Source organism: Antechinus flavipes, chromosome 4 (assembly GCF_016432865.1).
Source record: "Antechinus flavipes isolate AdamAnt ecotype Samford, QLD, Australia chromosome 4, AdamAnt_v2, whole genome shotgun sequence".
Classification (NCBI taxonomy): domain Eukaryota; kingdom Metazoa; phylum Chordata; class Mammalia; order Dasyuromorphia; family Dasyuridae; genus Antechinus; species Antechinus flavipes.
In genome coordinates, this window is record NC_067401.1 from 95,523,589 (window position 1) to 95,545,715 (window position 22,127).

General features: G+C 34.3%; 1 protein-coding gene across 1 annotated transcript in view; it reads left to right on the forward strand.

Moving 5' to 3' along the window:
- The window catches only part of LYST (lysosomal trafficking regulator), a 201,967-nt gene that overhangs the window by 126,815 nt on the left and 53,025 nt on the right, over nucleotides 1-22,127 (forward strand). Inside the window, 7 exon segments of the mRNA XM_051993556.1 lie at nucleotides 13,426-13,602; nucleotides 14,822-14,898; nucleotides 16,875-17,063; nucleotides 17,864-18,009; nucleotides 18,098-18,194; nucleotides 20,077-20,138; nucleotides 21,502-21,557. Coding sequence (XP_051849516.1) covers nucleotides 13,426-13,602; nucleotides 14,822-14,898; nucleotides 16,875-17,063; nucleotides 17,864-18,009; nucleotides 18,098-18,194; nucleotides 20,077-20,138; nucleotides 21,502-21,557 — 804 coding nt within the window.

Here is a 22,127-nt window from a genome sequence, read left to right on the forward strand (position 1 = left end):
CTTAGATTAGAATGCTGGACCTGGAATTAGGAAGATCTGAGTTCCAATCTCAGCTAGCCTGGGCAAGTTTCCTCAACCTTAAAATGGGGATCATTAGCCCTCATCTTACAAGGTAGTTGAGAGTAAAATGAAAAGTATGTGTAACCTATTTAATAGTGCCTGGCACATAGTTAGCATTTCACTCTGTCATTTCATATCTTCCTAGATTTCTCTAAATCTATCTTTTTTGTTATTTCTTCTGGTCCATTAGTATTCCATTTTATTCATATATCATAGGTTTTTTTTTAAACTGCTCCCCAATTGATAGACAACTACTTTGTTTCCAGTTGTTTGCTGCTCACCAGAAAATTCTACTATAAAATATATGAATTTTTCCTTCTACTCTTGATCTCTTTGGTGATACATGCTTTAAAGTGGTATCAATTGGTCATAGGGTATCATATCACTATTTGGAGATATATTTCCAAATTGATTTCATATGCTGCAGAATCAACTCAAAACTTTAACAACAAGGAATTAGGGTGCCTGTTCTCACACTACCTCTCCAAACAGTAGCTACTTTCTTGTTGTCATCTCTGCCAATCTGTGTAATAGTGAGCCTCAGGCTTATTTTAATTTTCATATCTCATATTGTTAGAGGTATGAAACATTTTTAATATGTATTTTTTTAGGTTGTACATGTACATTCGTTTTTTTACATATTTCAGCCTTGAGAGAGAAAAATCAGAATAAAAGGGAAGAATCAGGAGAAAGAAAAAAAAAATATGCTTCGATTTGCATACAGTCCCTATATGCTGGATGCAGATGGCATTTCCCATCTAGTTTTATTGAAATTATCTTAGATCACTGAATTGATAAAAAGAGATAAAGTTTCTTCATAGTTGATCATCACACACTTTTGGCTATTTCTTTGTACAGAATGTTCTTGTTTCTGCTCACTTCAGTTAGCATCAGTTCATGTAAGTCTTTCCAGACTTTTCTGAAATCAGCCTACTCATCATTTCTTATACAATAATAATATTCCTTTACTTTAATATGCTGTAACTTATTCAAGCATTCCAACTCTTTGCCAGTACAAAAAGGCTGCTACAAACATTTTTGCACATGTGAATCCTTTCCTCTCTTTTATGAGCTCTCTGGGATACAGACCTATTAATGGCATTGCTACATCAAAGGGTATGTACAGTTTGATAGCCCTTTGGGCCTAGTTCTAAATTGCTCTCCAGAATGGTTGGATCAGTTCACAATTTCACCAGCAATGCATTAATGTACCACTTTTCCCACATCCCCTCCAACCTTTATTATCTTTTTCTTTCATCTTAGGCAATGTCATAGGTGTGAGGTAATACCTCAAAATTGTTTAAATTTGTATTGCTTTAATCAATAGTAATTTAGAACATTTTTTCGTATAATTATTGATGCCTTTAATTTCATCTAAAAATTGTCTGTTTATATCCTTTGACCATTCACCAATTAGGGAATGATTTCTATTATTATCAATTTGACCCAGTTCTCTATGTATTTTAGAAATGAGGTCTTTATCAGAAACATTGACTGTGTAAAAATTGTCAGCTTTCTATATCCCTTCTAATCTTGGTTGCATTGATTTTATGTGTGCAAAAACTTAAATTTAATATAATCAAAATTATTCACTTTGCATTTCATAATGTTCTCTTTTTATTATTTGGTCATAAATTCTTCCCTTCTCTAAAGATCTTACAGGTAAATTAGGCATGAAACATTTTTAATGTGGTTGTTGAAGACTTGAGTTTCTTCCATAGAAAACTATCTGGTCAGTGTTCAAGAATTTTTTTTTTTTAATACGCAGAAGAGAATAGAAAAAGGTTTAAAATAATATACAAAGAGAATAACTGTGAAAATAGCATATTGGACTTATTAGATATTTGAAAAGAAGAGCAAGCTATATGTAATAATGTAATAGAAAGTCACAGTTTCACATGTGATCCCATTATCCTATTTTTATTTTGTGTAAGGAAATGTCCTCTGGGATATTAAAAGCAAAATTTTGACAATAAAGATAATAAAGAAGGAAGAAGGTAGTAGGGGATAGAGCGTATTGGGTGATGGGTTTTGAAGAGGGTCAAGGGAAGGGACAGGAAGAAAAAAAAGAGAATAGAATAAATGGGGTGTGGGGGGGGAGATACAGTTATCATTAGTAATTGTGAAAAGAATTTTGAAGCAAGTTCCTCATCAGATATATAGGGCCCTCAAATTTATTTTAAAAAATTGGGATCCAATCATCAATTGATGAATGATCAAAAGATATGAACCATGCCCAAAAGACTATAAAATCATGAATATCATTTGACCTAACAATACCACTAGCAGACATGAATCCCAAAAGAGATTTTTTTTTTTTAAGGGGAAAGAACTTATATGTACAACAATATTTATAGCATCTCTTTTCTCAGGTAAAGAATTAGAAATTGAGGGAATGCCCATCAATTGGGTAATGACTGAATAAATTGTGGTATGTAATTATGATGGAATATTATTGTTCTAAAAGAAATGATAAGTAGTCAGAAAAACTTCCATGTACTTCATGAGCTCAAGCAAAATGAAATGTGCTGCATACAAAGCAACAGCAATGTTGTAGGATGATCAATTATAAATGACTTTGGTGTTCTTAGCAATTCTCAGATAATTTTAAGGCTTAAAAGCCTAAATGCTATTATTTTGCATTGCTCTGGGGAGAAACTTTTTGGTCTTATACAGGGTAGAGTTACTCTCCAGGTTACCAAAAAATGAAAAAATATTTGAAGTGCTTTGTGCTATCCTTAAAACCCTGTATAAATGCAACCTATTAAATGCAAGTTAGTAACAGGTTTTGCTCCAAACATTCATTTGTAAGTTAGTTATTTGGTACTCAGAATAAATTTCCCCAAAGTAAAATTAAAATTGATGATTTTATTATGAGTCCTTCAAAGACTGCTTAATATGTAATTTAAGAGAAATACATTTTGCAGTGGTATTATTTTCTGTCACTAAAGTTTTAATGGGAAATATACAGTATTCCAACTACATTAAATAATCTTGTAAACTAGCCTGGGAATGTATCAGATATTACATCAATAATACTGATTTCTTTTATACACTTCACTATTAGCATCTGAACTTTTTCTTTGAACTTTACCCCACTGTTGGTGAATAGAGATAATAGCCATTTAGAATGTGAAAATTGTAACTTAGGTGTTAATGTCTCAATAGTTATGCATTTAATTTGAAAATTATTGGTATTTTCTTCATGACTCATTATGATAATTACAAACATTATTATACTTAGAACTATAGATTTAAAGCTACTACAGAAATATTCCAGAGGTAACTTAGTGCAATCCCATCATTTATATAAAAAAACTAAGGTCACTTAGTCTAATCCCATCATTTACATAAAAATAAGTCTTATTAAGTAGAAGTGATTTTTATATGCGGAGTAAGTAAAAGAATGGGGTCTGGTGGCTTTGTGCCATCCTACAGTATAATACTCTATGTTACTTACATTAATGTGTACTTAGCTCTCATTTCTCCCAGTGCTTGGAAGAACTGCTTGGACTTTGAGGTTGGAAACAAAAGTTCAGTATTACTTCAGAAGTTACTAGATGGTAACCATGAATTGGTCATTTAACCACTCAGAGCCTTAGTTTCAAACTCTGTGAAATGAGGTAATACTACATTATTATGAGTAGTTAACACTTGGTTATTTTTTTTCATCTGTTTACTCATTTGTCATCCTCATTATTGTGCCAGTTTTAATCTGCTGTCCATTATAACTAGGCGAGAGCTCAATGAAATAACTACATTTTTTATCCTGCAAAGTCGGACTCTAAAGACTTCTTTCCTCAAGAATGGAGTAAAGTTTATAGATTTCATGAAAGGTATTTTCCTGGCAGTGTAGTGTTATTTTTACTTCCTACTTATAATCTCTTTGCTGATGATTGATGTGGTGAGTGGTTTGAATTATAGAAAAATGAGTGTTTCTTTCTATAATTTTAGATTAATGTTTCAGTAGTATGGCAAAATAAAAATAAAAACTGATGCTTTAAGATTTTTAAAAATTATTTTTTAAATGTAGAATTTAGACTGAACTTAAAATTTTCTTTTTCAAGTTAAAAAATGTTTTTTTAAGAGACACATAGCTGAAAATATTCTAGTCATTTAACATTTTCTTAATTTGCCAACTTGGCAGGGCTTCTGCTCATAGTCCATGTGTCTCTGTTGGTCAGGTAGCAGCTGTCTTTTGCTTAATTCATAGTATTCTGTTAAACACTCATCTTTGCTGTTTTCACCATTACATATGCTATCTTATGCTTTGGAAGAATGACACAATATGATTTAAATTTTTAATTTAAAGATCAGTAAAAAGTGTAGTGGTCTGTTGTTTTCATATTAGATTGTTGACATTTCATAGAATCATAGCATTTTAGAATTGGAAGAAATCTCAATGTCCATCTAGACCAGTTTGTATTTATTGTTGTTGTTGTTGTTTTAAAATCCTTTACAATGTACTTGACAAGTAAGCATTCATTCAACTTTTGCTTGAATTTAGTGAGAAAGGAACGAGTTACTTCCCAAAGCAACTCATTTCACTTTTGGTTTGCTCTATTCATTAGAAAATTTTTCCTTATTTCATACCTAAGTTTTCTTCTGTATAACTTTTACCTTAAAACTGAACAAGTAGATTTATAATATAACTAGAAGAGATCTTAGAGGTCATCTTATTCTGGGCATCAAATTCATAAATGTATGCACTAAAGTGTAATTGGGAAATGTTGAACAAAATAAATAAAAATATAATACAGCATAGATAATATTATTATTTCTAACTCAGAATGCTTAGTAACTTATCCTCTAGGGATCTGTTTCTGTTTGGGTTTGATATCACCAATCTAGTGTAACACTCTCACTTTACAGATGAGGAAACTTAGGTCAGGTCAGGTTAAGTGCCTTCTATAAGCTAACATGGGTAATAATGACAGAGCTGGAGCTTGAAATTGATATCCTCTAGCTATTAACTATGCTTTCTTTCACTGGGCTATATACCGCTTCTAATCTCCTACTTATACAGTCCTACTTACAGTGCTTTTGTGGCTCCCCTGAATCTTCCCTAGGACAGACATCCCCAATTCATTAAATCAGTAATCGCATGGCTCTTCACAACCCTTTTTCTCCTTCTCTGAGCACTCCTAAAACTCCTTTAACTAACTCCTTCCTAAAATGTATTATGAAAAGCTAGAGAAAAACATGTCAGCTACCAAAGGAAGGTCAGAATACAGGCATAAAAGCCCTGAAGTACATTGATAGTTGTATGAGTGGAGAATTGGAGACATAGACCCAAGATAATATGAAGTTGATACCATACGTTTTTGTTGACCAAGTAGGTAACCCCAGAGAGCTCACAATTTAATATAGAGCCAAAATTGGATGATAGGGAAAGGAGAGGGAGGGAGAAAGATTTGAGGAATAGAGGATGACAAGTAGATTGTTAACCTGAGTGGCAGGTTTTCTTAACAGTAATAGGGAAATTGGGAAGAAAAGATTTGAGGAAAACATCATGAGCTCAGTATGTTGAGTTTAAGTAGTCAACAAGATAATCTAATTTGGGGTGTCAAAAAGATTGTTGGAAATGTGAGACTAGGGGGTCAAGAGAGAGATTAGGACCAGATAACTAGATCTGAGATTAGATGGGAGGTAATGAGATAACTAAGTAAAATTGCACATAAAGACAAGAGGGTTCAGAACAAAATCTTGGAGGGACAGCCTGTTAGTGGGCATGATCTGGGGGAAAGTCCATCCAAAGATACTGAGACATGTTCAGATTGGTTAGAACAGGGGTCCTCAGACTTTTTAAATAGGGGGCCAGTTCATTGCCCTTCAGACTGTTGGAGGGCTGGACTATAGTAAAAACAAAGACTATGAAAAAAAATATACATGTTGCATATATCTTATTTTGAAGTGAAGAAACAAAATGGAAACAAATACAATATTTAAAATGAAGTAAAGTTAAATTAACAAACTTGCCAGTATTTCAATGGGAACTGTGGGCCTGCTTTTGGCTAATGAGATGGTTCCATGTTTGTCACTGCTAGTAGTAACAAGTGATGGAAGTGTGCATCTGTTAGTCTTGATCTGATTGGAGATTTTAAATGTTTCATTCTAGAAAAAGTCTGTTCACAGACATAATTGCTGTCAAAGATGGTTGCCATTTTGAGTGCATGGTTCCTGAGATGAGGATATGTCTCAGAGGGGAGAGATGCATAGAAATTATGAAGGCTGCTTGACTTGAATGTGTCTTTCAGAGTCACAATTCTGCAATTCAGCCAGTTCCATTTGGTAAATTGTATCCACATTTTCAGTGACAATAGAAAATGGATTATGGAAAAGCTGTATGTCCTGTTCATGGAGATGAAGCTTTTTAAATCTAAGTTGGAATTCCTTTTGCGATTTTTCCAGTGAATCCACACATGTTTTGTTTGGGAATGCAATCAGCGGTTTTTCCTCTAACAGATTTTGAGTTGTGGGGAGATGGCAGAAGTTTTCCTCTTTCACTTGTTTGATGAGGAGGCTTAATTTTACTTCAAATGCTTTGACATGTGATTGCATATCACAGATGAGCTTGCCCTTTCCTTGAAGTTGATAGTGAAATTGTTGAGTAGCTCTGTTACAGATGTCAGAAAGGCAAGGTGCCATTTCCATTCTGCATCATTGAGCTCTGGTTCTTCTTTGTTTTTTGAAAGCAGAAAAGTTGTAATCTGTGGAAGTAAGTCACAGAAACGTTTCAAAACTCTCCCTTGACTCAGCCAAGGGACTTCTGTGTGATATAGAACATCTTCACACTCAACATTTAGCTCATTCAGAAATTCCTGAAATTGTCTGTGATTTAGTGCATTATCTCTAATGAAGTTAACACAAGATACCACAATTTTCATAACAGAGTCCCACTTCAGTGACTTACTACACAGTGCCTGTCGGTGGATGAGGCAGTTTGTGGCTATTGAATGAGAATGGTTATGTTTGCCCATCTCTTGGTTAATGTGAGCAATTACTCCTTTCTTAGACCCCACCGTGCTAGGAGCACCATCAGTTGTCACACTGGCTAGTTTAGCCCAGTCCAGCTCCAAACCATTCATAGTTTGGCAAACCTTTTTCATAGATAATCTCTCCTGTAGTTGTTCCTTTGATGCTTTGCAGTGCAGCAAGCTCTTCTATGACTTAAAAATAATCATTTGTGCCACGAATAAAAATTAGAAGTTGTGCAGAATCACGAACATCATTGCTTTCGTCGAGTGCCAAGGAAAAATAAGATATTTTTTAATGGAGTTTTGCAAATGCTGATGCAGATTGTCTCCCATTTCTTCAGTCCTCCGTGTAATTGTAGGTCCTGAAAGACTCACTGTACTAAATAAATCGGCCTTCTCTGGACACATCTCTTTGGCAACAGAAAGAGGTCATTCTTTAACAAATTCTCCCTCCATGAATGGTCTGCCAGTGCGTGCTATTAGCTTGGCAACTTGAAAACTTGCTTGCAGTGATGAAATATTTAGCTGCTTCTGCTTCACAAAAGTATTTTGCTGAGTTGTCAATGTATTTTTCAGTTTTAATATTTTATCTTTTCTCACTTCTCCAACCAAACAATCATATTTATCTTTATGTTGAGTTTCATAGTGTCGACGCAAATTATATTCTTTGAACACAGAATATAATGTCTGGCATATCAGACATACAGCTCTTTCCTTGTACTGCATGAAAAAGTGATCATAAGTCCACTGTTCTCTGAATATCCTACACTCTGAGTCCATTTTTCTTTTTCTTGACATCATTATTTCCTAGGGAGTCCAAATTGCTATTAATAAAATACCAACACACACACACACACACACACACACACACACACACACACACACACACACATATATACACATACAGCGCTACAAAAACAATATACCAGCAATAACTTTGCCCACACAGAGACATACAGACTGCAATGCCCAACTTCCTCCAAGCTGCCTCTGCGCTGTGACGCCTCCGTTTCCCGCACTCTTTCCCGCTCTTCGTAAAGCTTCCGACCTTCACTGCTGCAGTGAATTCCCCCTGCAGTGGTCGGGACATGTGCAGCATGCACTGTACATCCCCCGCAACTGTCTGTTGTGGTGGCTGCTGTTACTGTACAAGGCCGCAGGCTGTCAGTTCTCCATCTTCTGCATCTCTCTCCCTTCTCCATACCACACACTCCGTATCACCTCACACTCTGTCTCTGCCGCCTCAGCCCAGATCCGGAAGTGTGCATTGCTAACCGAGTTTAGGTCGAACATCACTTCTGGTCTGATTTTGCCATAACCAGGTGGGCTGCATAAATGTCCTCAGCAGACCACATCTGGCCCGAGGGCCGTAGTTTGAGGACCGCTGGGTCAGAAGAATCAGTAGAAAGCAGTGTTGTGAAAATCTGAGTATCAAGAAGGAAGATGTAGTCAGCTTGTCAAACTGCAGAAAGGTCAAAAAGAGTCATTGGTAAAGCAGAGAGAGCAATTTCATTTGAAGCTGTCACTGATAGTTGAAAAATTTTGTACAATGAGAGAGGTGCCAAATATTGTAGATGGTCAGATATCCAAATATTCTTGTGGATATCACATCTATAGATGCAATTTATAAACATTCCATAATCTGACAGGTGATACTGATTATTTCTTTGGCTGAGAATCACCCCATGCCCAATTTACAATTGAACTTTTAAAATATAGCTTGGCTAGTCCTGGTGATAACAGATATACAATCTATCACTAAATCCATACTGAAAGGCTTTTTAGGATCTTCTAAAGCTTGTGCCCTGCTGAAATAGAGAAGAGGGAATGAAGCTGTGCTTTTCTTCATATAGAAAACTCCCCAGAGATGAAACTGCCTTTAGGAAAAGAAGTCAGCATCTTGATTGGTGATGTCAAATTGAAATAGTGATAAATCCTTGCTTTGCATATTGACTCAGAAAAACCACACTTTGGCATTGTCTGTATTACATTTTTATTTATTTTGTTAAGTATTTACCTACTGGTTCCTACAGATATTTTAAGTGATTGGCTCAGCATTACATAATCTGTGTGTGTCTGTGATTATGTATATGTACATATATGTGTTTATGTCTGTGTGTGTGTGTGTGTGTGTGTGTGTGTATACATACAGATATGTGTATTCATGTGTATGTATGAGAGGACAGACAGACATGGAATTTAATGGCAGCCTTTCCTGACCTCAAAACTGGCTCTCTGCTATTTTATGTTGCCTTTTGGGCATAGCCTTTGAAAACCCATAGCCATCAACACAAGATATGAGACATTGCAATATAAGACTGTGGTTCTGTTTAAATTATTAATTTTTAGTTAGCAAGATTGACCTTCGAGACAATGAAGCATTTTCATTGTTTTTGCTAACTTCAGAAAATCCTTTCTCTTCCTTTTTTCAATTTAGGATATTTTAAATATAAATTTTATTGGCATATTTTGCTTCCCTCTTTTCTACCCCTCTTTGAGAGTCATCTATTAAGACATAAAATTTTTTAAAAAGGAAAAAGAGTTCAGCAAAACTAAACAATACATAAAAAAACCTCTGATATTATATGAAGTATTGCGATCTATATTCTCCTCTCTGCTTGAAGGGGGATAGAGGCTTTCTCTCTGGAACAAAGAGGGTTATTATCATTTCATAACATTCAATTTCCATTGTTTTATTATTGTTGTTCTTTTGAGTTACATTGTAGTCATTGTGAATTTTTTTTCTATTTTCACTTCAGAAAAGCCTTCCCATTCTTCTAACCATATTCATTTTTTCCTTACAGTTATTTTATTATTTTACCACATTTTTTTAGTCTTTACCCATTTGATAGTCATGTACATTGTATCTAGTCCTTTGCCTACAATAAAAGATACCATTTTAAATATTATTTAATTAACAGGTTAATTTAAATAATTACATGGAATGAGCTTTTATAAGGTTGCTAAGAATTTACATTTCTTTTGTGAACCCTCAGGTTTAAATTAGTTTTAAAAATGTGGAAACACATGCCAGTTGTTCCAAGCTTCAATACAATTTAAGTTTTCTACTTTGTACCCATTTTCACTTTGTTCAAATAATGAATGACTTTGCAGAATATAGTCTGTTAAATTCTAATTTCATTTGTTGTTTTTCTTTTCTTTTTTTGGGAGGGAGTGAGGCAGTTAGGATAAAGTGACTTACCCAAGGTCATACAGCTAGGAAGTGTTAAATATCTGAGGACAGATTTGAAATCAGGTCTTCCTGACTTCAGGGCTGGTTCTCTATCCGCTACATCACTTAGCTGACCCTCATTTGTTATTTTTCTAGGAGATTTGACTCATATTGAGATTGATTGAATAGCACATTTGTAAAAAAAAAAAAAATGGTTCCATTACTGTATTATGTATCATATTTGCTGTCATTTTTTTAGATTTCTTAATGCAAAAAACTTTCATTATTCAGCAATTTTGCCAGTACTCAAGTTCTGCTGACATAGATCTCAGCAGATGGCAACCTTTTTTTAATATTCTTTTTTTTTTTTAAAGAATAATAGCTTTTTACCCAAAGACCCCAGTTTTGGGGATAAGAACTCACTATTTGACAAAAATTGCTGAGAAAATTGAAAATTAGTATGGCAGAAACTAGGCATTGACCCACACTTAACAACGTACATCATGATAAGTACACCATGGACTCAAAATGAGTCCATGACCTAGGCAAAAAGAATGAGATTATAAATAAATTGGAAGAGCATAGGATAGTTTACCTCTCAGACCTGTGGAAGAGGAAGGAACTTGTGATCAAAGAAGAACTAGAGATCATTATTGGTTACAGAATAGAAAATTTTGATTATATCAAATTGAAAAGATTTTATATAAACAAAACTAATGCAGACAAGATTAGAAGGGAAGCAATAAACTGGGAAAACATTTTTACAGTTAAAGGTTCTGATAAAAGCCTCACTTCCAAAAATATATAGAGAATTGTCTCTAATTTATAAGAAACCAAGCCATTCTCCAATTGATAAATGGTCAAAGGATATGAACAGACAATTCTCAGATGAAGAAATTGAAACTATTTCTAACCATATGAAAATATGCTCCAAGTCATTATTAATCAGAGAAATGCAAATTAAGACAACTCTGAGATATCACTATACACCTGTCACATTGGCTAGAATGACAGGGAAAGACAATGCGGAATGTTGCAGGGGATGTGGGAAAACTGGGACACTAATACATTGTTGGTGGAACTGTGAACACATCCAGCCATTCTGGAGAGTAATTTGGAACCATGCTCAAAAAGTTATCAAACTGTGCATACCCTTTGATCCAGCAGTGCTACTACTGGGCTTATACCCTAAAGAGATACTAAATAAAGGAAAGGGACCTGTATGTGCCAAAATGTTTGTGGCAGCCCTGTTTGTAGTGGCTAGAAATTGGAAAATGAATGGATGCCCATCAATTGGAGAATGGCTGGGTAAATTGTGGTATATGAATGTTATGGAACATTATTGTTCTGTAAGGAATGACCAGCAGGATGAATACAGAGAGGCTTGGAGAGACTTACATGAATCGATGCTAAGTGAAATGAGCAGAACCAGGAGATCATTATATACTTCAACAATAATGCTGTATGAGGATGTATTCTGATGGAAGTGGATTTCTTTGACAAAGAGAAAGATCTAACTCAGTTTCAATTGATCAAGGATGGACAGAAGCAGCTACACCCAAAGAAAGAACACTGGGAAATGAATGTAAACTGTTTGTATTTTTGTTTTTCTTCCTGGGTTATTTATACCTTCTGAATCCAATTCTTCCTGTGTAACAAGAGAACTGTTCGGTTCTGCACATATATATTGTATCTAGGATATACTGTGACATATTTAACATGTATAGGACTGCTTGCCATCTGGGAGAGGGAGTGGAGGGAGGGAGGGGAAAAATCGGAACAGAAGTGAGTGCAAGGATAATGTTGTAAAAATAATTACCCAGGCATGGGTTCTGTCAATAAAAAGATATAATTATGAAAAAAAGAATAATAGCTTTTCATTTTTCAAAACACATGCAAAGATAAGTTTCAACATTCACCCTTGCAAAACCTGTGTTCCAAATTTTTCTCCTACTCTCCCTTCCTTGCTCCTCCCCTAGACAAGAAGTATTCTAGTATAGGTTAAACATGTACATTTCTTCTAAACATATTTTCACATGTATCATTCTGCACAAGGAAAATCAGCTCAAAAAGTGAGGGGAGGAGGGAAGAAAAAAAAAAAAGCAAACATCAGCAACAACAAAAATGTGAAAATACTATGTTGTGATTGACATTCAGTTCCCATAGTCCTCTTTCTGGATACAGATGGCTCTCTCCATCAAAAGTCTATTAAAAGGGGCAACTAATTGATGTAGTGGACAAAGCAGTCCTGAAATCAGGAGGACCCAAGTTCAAATCTGGTCTCAGCTACTTAACACTTTCTGGCTGTGTGACCTTGAACAAGTCACTAAACCCCAATTGCCTCAGCCAAGAAAAGAAAAGTTGTTCTGTACAATGATCTCTTGGTTCTACTCATTTTATTTAGCATCAGTTCATATAAGTCTTTCCAAACCTTTCTAAAATCAGTCTGCTTATCATTTCTTATAGAAAAATACTATTCTGTTATATTCATATGCCATAACATATCCAGCAATTCCCGAACTGATAACATCCACTCAGTTTCCAGTTCCTGGCCACTTCAAAAGTGCTGCTACAACTATTTTTGCACATTTGGGTTCTTTTCCCTTTTTATTGATCTCTTTGAATTACAGACAAAAAAGAGATATCGATGGCAACTTTTTTTCAGAGTAAATTTTGAAAGATATATCTAACCATAATTTGACATTTTTCTTTCTAAGTTTTATGTATTTTCAGTCATCTTGGCTTAATTTAACTTAATATTATGCCCAGAACTTATTCAGATAATCTATTTTTGTTGGTAATCTCTATCTATCCTTGGGTAATCATGATTCAGGACCTCTGTGGTCTCATTTGATTCTCACTATCTGCATTTTTAATGAAAACAAAGCTAATAAAAGAGCTGAAAAATGATTCCCCTTTAGAATTCCAGACCAGCCTACAACTTTTACAGCTTTCCTTGTTCATGTACAATAAACTTTAGAAAGAATGTTTTTTCAGAGCTTTTAAAAGAACTTATATTCTTATCATAGGGAAAACAATTAATTAGATCTTAATAAAATTTTAAAGAAAAGGGTAAAAAGTCTTTATTACACAGAGAAATTACACAAAAAATGCTTTTTGTGGGTTATTTTTTATGTGTTCTTTGTAATCCAATTCAGTTCAGCAAATATTTAAGTATCTGTTTTTTTCTTTTTATCCTATCCCTTCCTTTTGTAGCATGGAGCCAAGTTAGTCCTTTATTTAAATGAGTTTTTGCATAATCATGAAGAAGAATTAACTGAAGAAGAACTTGCCACAGCAAGATTATTCATGAATATTTTAAAATTATCTGGTCATAAATGCACTCTTCCCAGTCTTCCAACAAAATCAGACTTCTTAAAAGTAATCAAAGAGGTGAGTCAATATAAATAATATATTGTAGTGTCCTCCTTTATAGTATCCCATGTTGGGTGCCAAAATGTAGTGTGCTTTCTAGAGCCCCCAAATTGGGATGCCAAAATATACATATTTTATCTGATTTGATCTTCCAAAAAGAGATTAATGTAGTGTCCGGACTAGCTCTCTGGAGGATCTTAGGACCAGCCTTACTCTTAGTGGAGGAGTGAATTAGGCAGGAGAGTCATGAGGATGGTCAAAGATGAAGCCCTTACTTCAAGTCCTTAAATACTTTGGTATGATTACCACTAAGCACACTAAGTATGTGCCAACTAGAGAACTATTATATCATCACATTATACTGAGCAAGTGCTAGCTATAAGCACCCTGCTATTGATAAGAAAATGCCTCTCTTTACTCTAAGTCTCTCTTACTTCAAGTAAAATACAGGTGGTCATACCCTCTCTGACTTCTCAGGAAAAGTGAGAACACCAAAGGGAAGTGGGGAGCCGAACCAGACATTGTCAGCTGGCTCCCTATGGGCTGAAGAGTCTTATATCTTACCCAGAGTTCTCCCACTCTCCCACTATCTGTGGCCCTCTACACTATATTTGTAATTTAAATAGATTTAATGTAACATAAAAAATATACATAGATATCTACATGTGATATATAGATTTTTTTTAAAACCTATCACAAGTAGTTTCACATATGATAAAAAAAAATTGTTACCTTATGCAATATAAAAATGTCATCACTTCACCTCAGTGTTGCTTCATTTTACAAGAAGAAAAATATGATTTTCAGTAATTCTTTATGGTGATCATTTTTAAAAAAGTACACTTTTATGCTGTGATGGAAAACATTTTTTGAAGCATTAACTTTCAGCTTCAGACCTCATATAACAAAAGAGCAAAAATAGTATAAGCACTTTTGTAAAATCCAATAAAAACTGTTTCCTGACATCTCAAAAAAGGGGGAGAAACTTATCTTTTTTCCTATAATATAAGCCTAGTTTCCCTTAACCATTCTTCATGGCATTTGTGTCCAAAAGAATTGCTGTGTGATGTCTCTTAATGTTCAAAGGATGAATAAACATGAATTCCATATTCTGGTTTCCAAAGCAATATTGTTTTTTTCTTGTTTAACCTTTATTTCATATTTAATTATTAATATCTTATTCATAGCTAAATAATCCATACTTGTTAGAAAATTATCATTCAAAAAATTTTTTTAGGAGTTAACGAAGTGTGAGATTGAAGACTCTGTGAATAAAGCTGCCTGGCAAAAAACAGTCAATAATAATCAACAAAGGTAAAGCTACTTCGTTTTTTTTTTTTTTAAGTTTTACTTTTGAGGAAATTATAGACTCAATATGCATTTTTGCCAACTAATATGACCTATCCATTCTTTGTTTATATGGAGATACATAATTTCACTGGTAATAGTGATAAGGTTTAGATTTAGGGACCTAAAACGAGATTAGGGTTTCTGGTGGTCAGGGAGTTAAATGATAAGGTCTAGTGACAGGTGCGGGGTTCAGGGAACCAAATTGAGAGGTTTGGCTCCCCTATAACCTCGTGGAATTCAGCACAAGGGTAGGGAGTTTTGGGGACTCCCTTCTGGTAGTGCAGGGATTCTCTGTAAAAGAATTTACAGACCCAAAAACCTAGATTGATAAAAGAGATTTATTATAGGGGTTGGAAGTAATGTTAGAAATCTTGACAGAGAAGTATGAAGTCTGGTTAGGAAATAGGTGAGGATAAAGAGAGGATGGCATTGGAAAGAGTATTCCAGTGGACAGAGGCTCCTTGGCATAACATGGCATAGCATGGCATATTTGGAACTTCTGCAAAGAGAATGTTTTAGTTTGGCTCTTTTATAATGGGAGCTTTGGCTATAAGCTGAAGGGGATTCGTGGGTAGAGTCCCAAGTTGGCTCATCTACTAGCTGGGTTTCAGCTTGAGCTGGAATTTGAATTGAATTCAGCAGTTTCAGGACTGAGCTGACTCCACCCAGATAACAAGGTTGAAACTGTTTGTCCCTTGGGGCAAGGTCCCTCACTGAGGCAGAGTTGAAGGAGATATTCTCCTTTAAGGATTTTAGAGTTTCGGGGTCCCCTCTTCAATAGGGAGCTCCTAAGTAAAGAAGCTTTTTCTGCCAGTACAAGTTGGCTTCTTCTCTGCAATTTTTATAGTCTTAGAGAGTTGCTGGGAGCATTGAGAGGTTAAGTGGCTTGCCCTTGTAGATCCCAGAACTCACATGTGAAAGAGCTAAGCCTTAAGCACAGAATCTTAGGCATCATACCATGCTGTCTATATATGTTTTTAATCATATAAGCATAGCAGACAGGAAACATGTTTATTTAAATTATAGGGGCATTTATGCATCTGTGTATTTGAGTAAAAATTATATGGATGAATGAAAAAATATCTATTTACTATGAGCAAAGCACCATGCTAATTAAGTGCTGGGGATAGTAATAGACAAGTCAGTCTTTCTCTCATAGAGTTTATATTTCAATGAGTTTCATATGAAAGGTTTCAGCTGCAAGTCAAATGGGAAAGGTCTCCTGGTCCTTAGAGTATAGCAGCAAATCATATAATAATTCTTTAATAATTTTCACTGATAATATTGTAGTAGCTTCTGATCAGTCTACAATGCCAAAGGCTTTGGTGGCAAAAGTTTTCTTTTTTGGCTCTTCAGTAGATATGCACCTGCAGGAATAGTTGCCAAGTTGCAGGTTGTTATTCTTAAGGCTCTTGGATTCATCAGTTGGGCTGTCTCCATTAACAGCTAGGAGAGATAATGGTCAAGGTGATTCTTGTGGTTTGGCTTGATTGACACACTCTGTGTCCTGCCTCTTCCTCAGGTTATCCTGTGAGTGACTGTTACTGGCAGTGGCTCTTCTCAGAAGTTCCCCAAATGCTGTCTGTGAATGTTGGGCTGATAGGAGCAGCATCAATGGTCCCAGATTGGGAGAAGGATTCCCTTGTGCTTATCTACCTGTTGGGAACTGCTGAATAGCAGTTACTGCAGATAGACCCATTGTCTGCATTCATCTTACTGATGGCTGTGGGGACTGTGCTTAAAATATGTCTGGTGATTTGAAGATCCTACTGTTAACCAAGATCCTTGGGTTCAGAAATTCATGTTACAAATAATATTGTCATTAGGAAATTTCAAAAATGTATATCCATTCAAAGTGCCAATTCAGTATAAGTTGCAAGTTTTAGATAATTTATAATTGCATTTATCAAAGTGTATTTTTTGTATTTCTGTTCATTTAGTCTCTTTCAGCGCCTAGATATGAAATCAAAGGACATTTCTAAAATAGCTGCAGATATCACCCAGGCAGTGTCACTTTCTCAGGGAATTGAAAGAAAGAAGATAATTCAGCATATCAGGGGAATGTATAAAGTAGACTTGAGTTCCAGTAGACGCTGGCAAGAACTTGTTCAACAACTTACACATGACAGGTAAGCAAAAGTTATGATTGGTTTTTCTTGACATACTTCTCCATTTTTAACATATTTTTGAATATGTTCAGAGGTGACAGCATTATTTTACATCTTTACAATATAAATATTTTGTGTTTAAAATGTTTTTTTTTTTAAGTTAAAAAAATTTATATATGAGAATGTCAATTAATTTGACTTCTTGTTTTCTTTTGGAAAACCAAATTAAATCTATTATATCTAGTCAATTTCACATATGTAATTTATCACATTAAGTGTTACCTTTAAATAAATCAGAGAGATCAATGAGAATTCATCCAGCATCCAGAAAAGCATGACCTGTCCAGTCCTGTCTTGACAATTTCTTTGGAATTATGTGACCACAGACTATTTCAGAAAGAGTGGTTCTATCCTATATTTAGATGTTTTGTAGATACTCTGTGCTTTGATGCCATTTTTATGTGTTTTAGAAAATATTTTAATAGAGAGAATTAATATCCGGTTTTTTATATTATTATTGAGAAGGAAAGGCAGGCAAGTAGAAACATTCTCATTTTTCAAATTATAAAATAAGACTTAGGAAATTTTAAGGTTGACAAGTCAGCATTTGAAGTGAAGTCTAAACTCAGGTGATCTGTCTTCCATTTCTATCCTATTTTTCATGAACCGTGTTTTAGTAATATACCTTACCTCATGTGTTACAAAACACCTAAGATTATGTGTTTAATATAAATTGCTACTATTAAGAGCCATCATACTAATTTTATAATAGTTAATTATAAATTATGCTACTATTAATATTCCTCTTTATTCACTTGTAGAGCACTGTGGTATGATCCCATCTCTTATCCAACTTCTTGGCAGTTGGATCCAACAGAAGGTCCAAATAGAGAGAGACGCCGTTTACAGAGATGTTACTTAACTATTCCAAATAAATACCTTCTTAAAGACAGGCAAAAATCAGAAGGTAATATTAGTTTCTTTCATATTTGTCTTTTATATAGCCAATATTGAAGATATAAAAATAATGTGTTTTCCTTTTCCTCCCCCAACAGAAATCATTAAACCCCCCCTTTCTTACTTATTTGAAGATAAAACACATTCTTCTTTCTCTTCTACTGTAAAAGATAAAGCAGCAAGTGAATCTATAAGGTAAAAAATTATAAATATAACTAAAAAATTGTATTTGTTTTTTTCCTAAATTTGATGCTGTCAGAAATGTCTAACATTCTAATAATTGCAGTATGTATACAGTAGCTATTAAAATAATATTTTTATAAAAGATCATTGATATTTTAATGTGTATCCATGTGAAATATTCCATATTGTCTAATCCAAAGAAACCAGAAATAGGAAATGAAAGTAGCATTTCATAGAGAGATTTATTGGACCGTGGAAATAATGACAATATAAATAGTGAAGAGGTATGCTTTTCTTCTTAGCACTTTGTTCTTAGAATATTCAGGGATGTTGTAACATTGAAAGAAGTAGAGCTGTGTTATGCAAATGGGTTCTCTCATGGGTTATCTTATTTGTTTCGAGAGCACAAAATGAAAGATTACATCTGGACATTGTGTATGAAAAGTATACAGAGGGAAAAAAATAATGAATTTGGATTAAAGAGATGAATCTGGGGGCAGCTAGGTTGTGCAGTGGACAGAGCAGCAGTCCTGAAGTCAAGGAGAACCCGAGTTCAAATCTGATCTCAGATACTTAAAATTTCCTAGCTATGTGACCGTGGGCAAGTCACTTAACCCCAATTGCCTCAGCAAAAACAAACAAATAAAAAAGAAATGAATCTGAAGGAAAAACAACAAGATTATTAATGACTTGTAAGGGAAAAGAAAATACAAATAAACTTGTCCATCATCCATGACATTTAAGAATAAATGTGCCTGTGAAAAAAACAAAAAGCATAAATATTGTAAAATTAGAATTTAATCAGGTAACAAAAGGAAGAAAAGATAACTACTGCAGACCCAGTAAAAATGGGTTCTCCAAAGTCACTAATGATCTCTTATTTGCCAAATTTAATGGCCCTTTGTCAATCCTCATTCTTCCTGACCTGCCTGCAGCATTTAGTGTTACTGATCATCATCTCTTTATTAAAGTTTTCATCATACTATTCTTTCCCCGGTTTCCTCCTTCTATGTCCAACTACTCATTCTTGATCTCCTTTAATAATCTTATTCTATGTCATGCCTAATGAAATATGTCATTCATGGCTCTGCCCTGGACTACCTTAAAATTTCACTATATTCTTTCTCACTGGTAAGCTTATGAACACTCATGGCTCCATGTATATTCTTTATACGGATGATTCCCAGATGTATGCGTTTGACCTAGTATCTCTCCTCAGCTACATTCACATATCATCAATTGCCTCTTAGACATCTTGAAGTTTTGGACATCTCAAACTCTAAATTATCTTTCCTTCAGAACATTTCCTCTGCTAAATTTTCTTGTTAGTATTGAGAATACTACAAACCTACCAGCCACCCACTGTCACAATCTATCTGTCATCCTTTACTCCTCATTCTCTTTCACCATATATATCCAAGTCTGTTGCCAGATCTTACTACTTCTGTCTTCTCATCTGTTTTCTTCTCCCCATTCTTCTGATAAATCAAAAGATTTTAGTTACCTAAAGGTTTTTTTTAATTCTTCATCGCAGACTACAAGAGAGTAGAATCAGTGTTAATCAAATGTTCCTGCAACTGAATACAATATTATGTAAGTGAAATTTGTTTCAATAAGAGTACCATTTTTTGTTGGTATGACAAATATGCCAATTAAACACAATGAAGTTTTCTAAAATGATCCATCTAGCTGTTTATAGCTCATTTACATAAAAAATTTGAAAATTAAACAGATTTTTTAAGAAAATGGAAATTATAAAACATAGGAAGTCTTTTTGAAAACTTCAAAAACTTCTCTTACCTTGCTGAAGTCTATAGCCAGATGAGGGGAAGATACACTGTAAAATGGGTCAAAAAAAATGAATCATGATCATTTTATTTTTACTTTTTGACAGAGTCAATCGAAGATGTATCAGTGTTGCACCATCTAGAGAGACTGCTGGCGAACTATTATTAGGTAAATTAGCATTTTGTAGAACAAAGCACTCAGACTCTTCTTTCCCTCCTTATCTGAAAATATTCTGATATTAAATTTATATTGGCTTTCTGAAAGTTATTCCAATTAAATCAAATTCCTCTGAGTTGATATCCATCATTTTGCCTTTGAAAGCATGATAGTAACACTGGAATTTTAAGTTCTGTGACCACAGTTTTGTGCACATGTGGTAGGTATGTACTTCAATTTTTAGTCATTCCATTATTGCATACCAAATTAAATCTTGAATGCCAAATATTAATGGCATGCTTGTTTATTTACCTACTCTATTCAAAAACAAATAATGTGATTTCTTCTCCATACTTCTTGTCAAATTTGTATATGAGGCTTCTGAAATTATCAGTATATCAATAGCATTTTATGTTGTCTTTGGGCAGCTAGATGGTGTAGTGGCTAGAGCACTGGCCTCAGACACTTAATACTCCCTAGCTTCGTGACTTGGGCAAGTCACATAACCCCAATTGCCTTACCAAAAAAAAAAAAAAAAAAACCAAAGAACATTCTGAATTATCTGGGCATTAAGGAAATTAATTTCTTCACTGATACAGCCTCACAATGTCAAGGAATAGGAATGCATTATTTAATTTTAATACTCATATACACCCAAAGGGATTGCTGCCCATTCTTATGATCCCTAGTTCTGAGATTATTATGATTTTGTCTGTAAGTTTTCCAGGAACTCACAGGTTATACAGTATTTAAGGGCTAATACTATCTTGCTTTCCCTTATGTTTATTACCTCTGTTCTTTATAGTCAATCTGGATCTCAAGAATAGCCAGTGTTTATTTGGAAGACTCCAACAATATTTCTTAGCATGTGGAAAATTTTGTAATAGGGACTATATTATAAAAGTAGTAATTGCACTCCTGAGTCTATTTTGGCAGTCTTGTAGTCAAATATGTTGGAATTAGCAAAGTACTTAAATGAGGAGAATGGATAGAGTGCTAAATTTGAGGTAAAAATTACCTCGGTTCATATATGTCTCTGCAATTCTGCAACCATGGCCAAGTCGCTTAAGGCCTCAACATCGTCATCTATAAAATGTCATTAATAATGTTTCTAAATCAATTTCATAAGATTATTGTGAGACTCAACTGAAATAAATACTTTGCAAACCTTAAAAGTACTACATAAATAATATAACATATGATAATATAAATGACAGCCCTTATCACAATTCACTTTTGATAGAAAACACTATAATTAACTATATAGGTAATTGATTTTTAACAAATTTATTTGTAATCTTGCCATAGTCAGCTCAAACTCAGTAATAAAGCAAATACTTTCTTTGTTAATTCTGTATTAAATGGTTTTCTGCAGGTAAATGTGGAATGTATTTTGTTGAAGACAATGCTTCTGATACAATTGAAAGTTCGGTGAGTACAGGTTTCAGTTTGCATAAGTAGAAATATAGCTAAATGTTGCTTGTCCTGTCCTGTCCCCCTTCTGTGAACATCATTGTATGATCAAACAATGGCCACTATTTGTCCCATCAAGGCATTTTGAATTTTCCTGCCTCTACTCCTTTGATAACAATGTATATTCTGTGCCCAGAATATCTTCCTTTCTCTTGTTTATCTTCTGATTTCATATTGATCCTTTAAAATTTCAGCTCAGATTCCATAATTTTCCCTAAATTCCTTCCTTTAGACTCTACTGTCCCAATAACAGTTTTATCCTTTGGGTCTCACAGAACATTTGTTTTGTACTTTTTTAATGCATTTAAGACATGTTATTTTGTTTTATTTTTCTTTTCCTGACTCTCAAATTAATAAATATTTATGAATTGTTGTACAAGAGATTGAGATCCTAGGATTTCATATTTGCATTTCCAGAATGATATGCATTCAAATCATCCCTTAGGAAAATCTAAAAAACAAACAAACAAACAAACAAAAAACCTTCCCTTTTATAAGTTACAAGTTCTTGTTTTAATTCATCCTAAA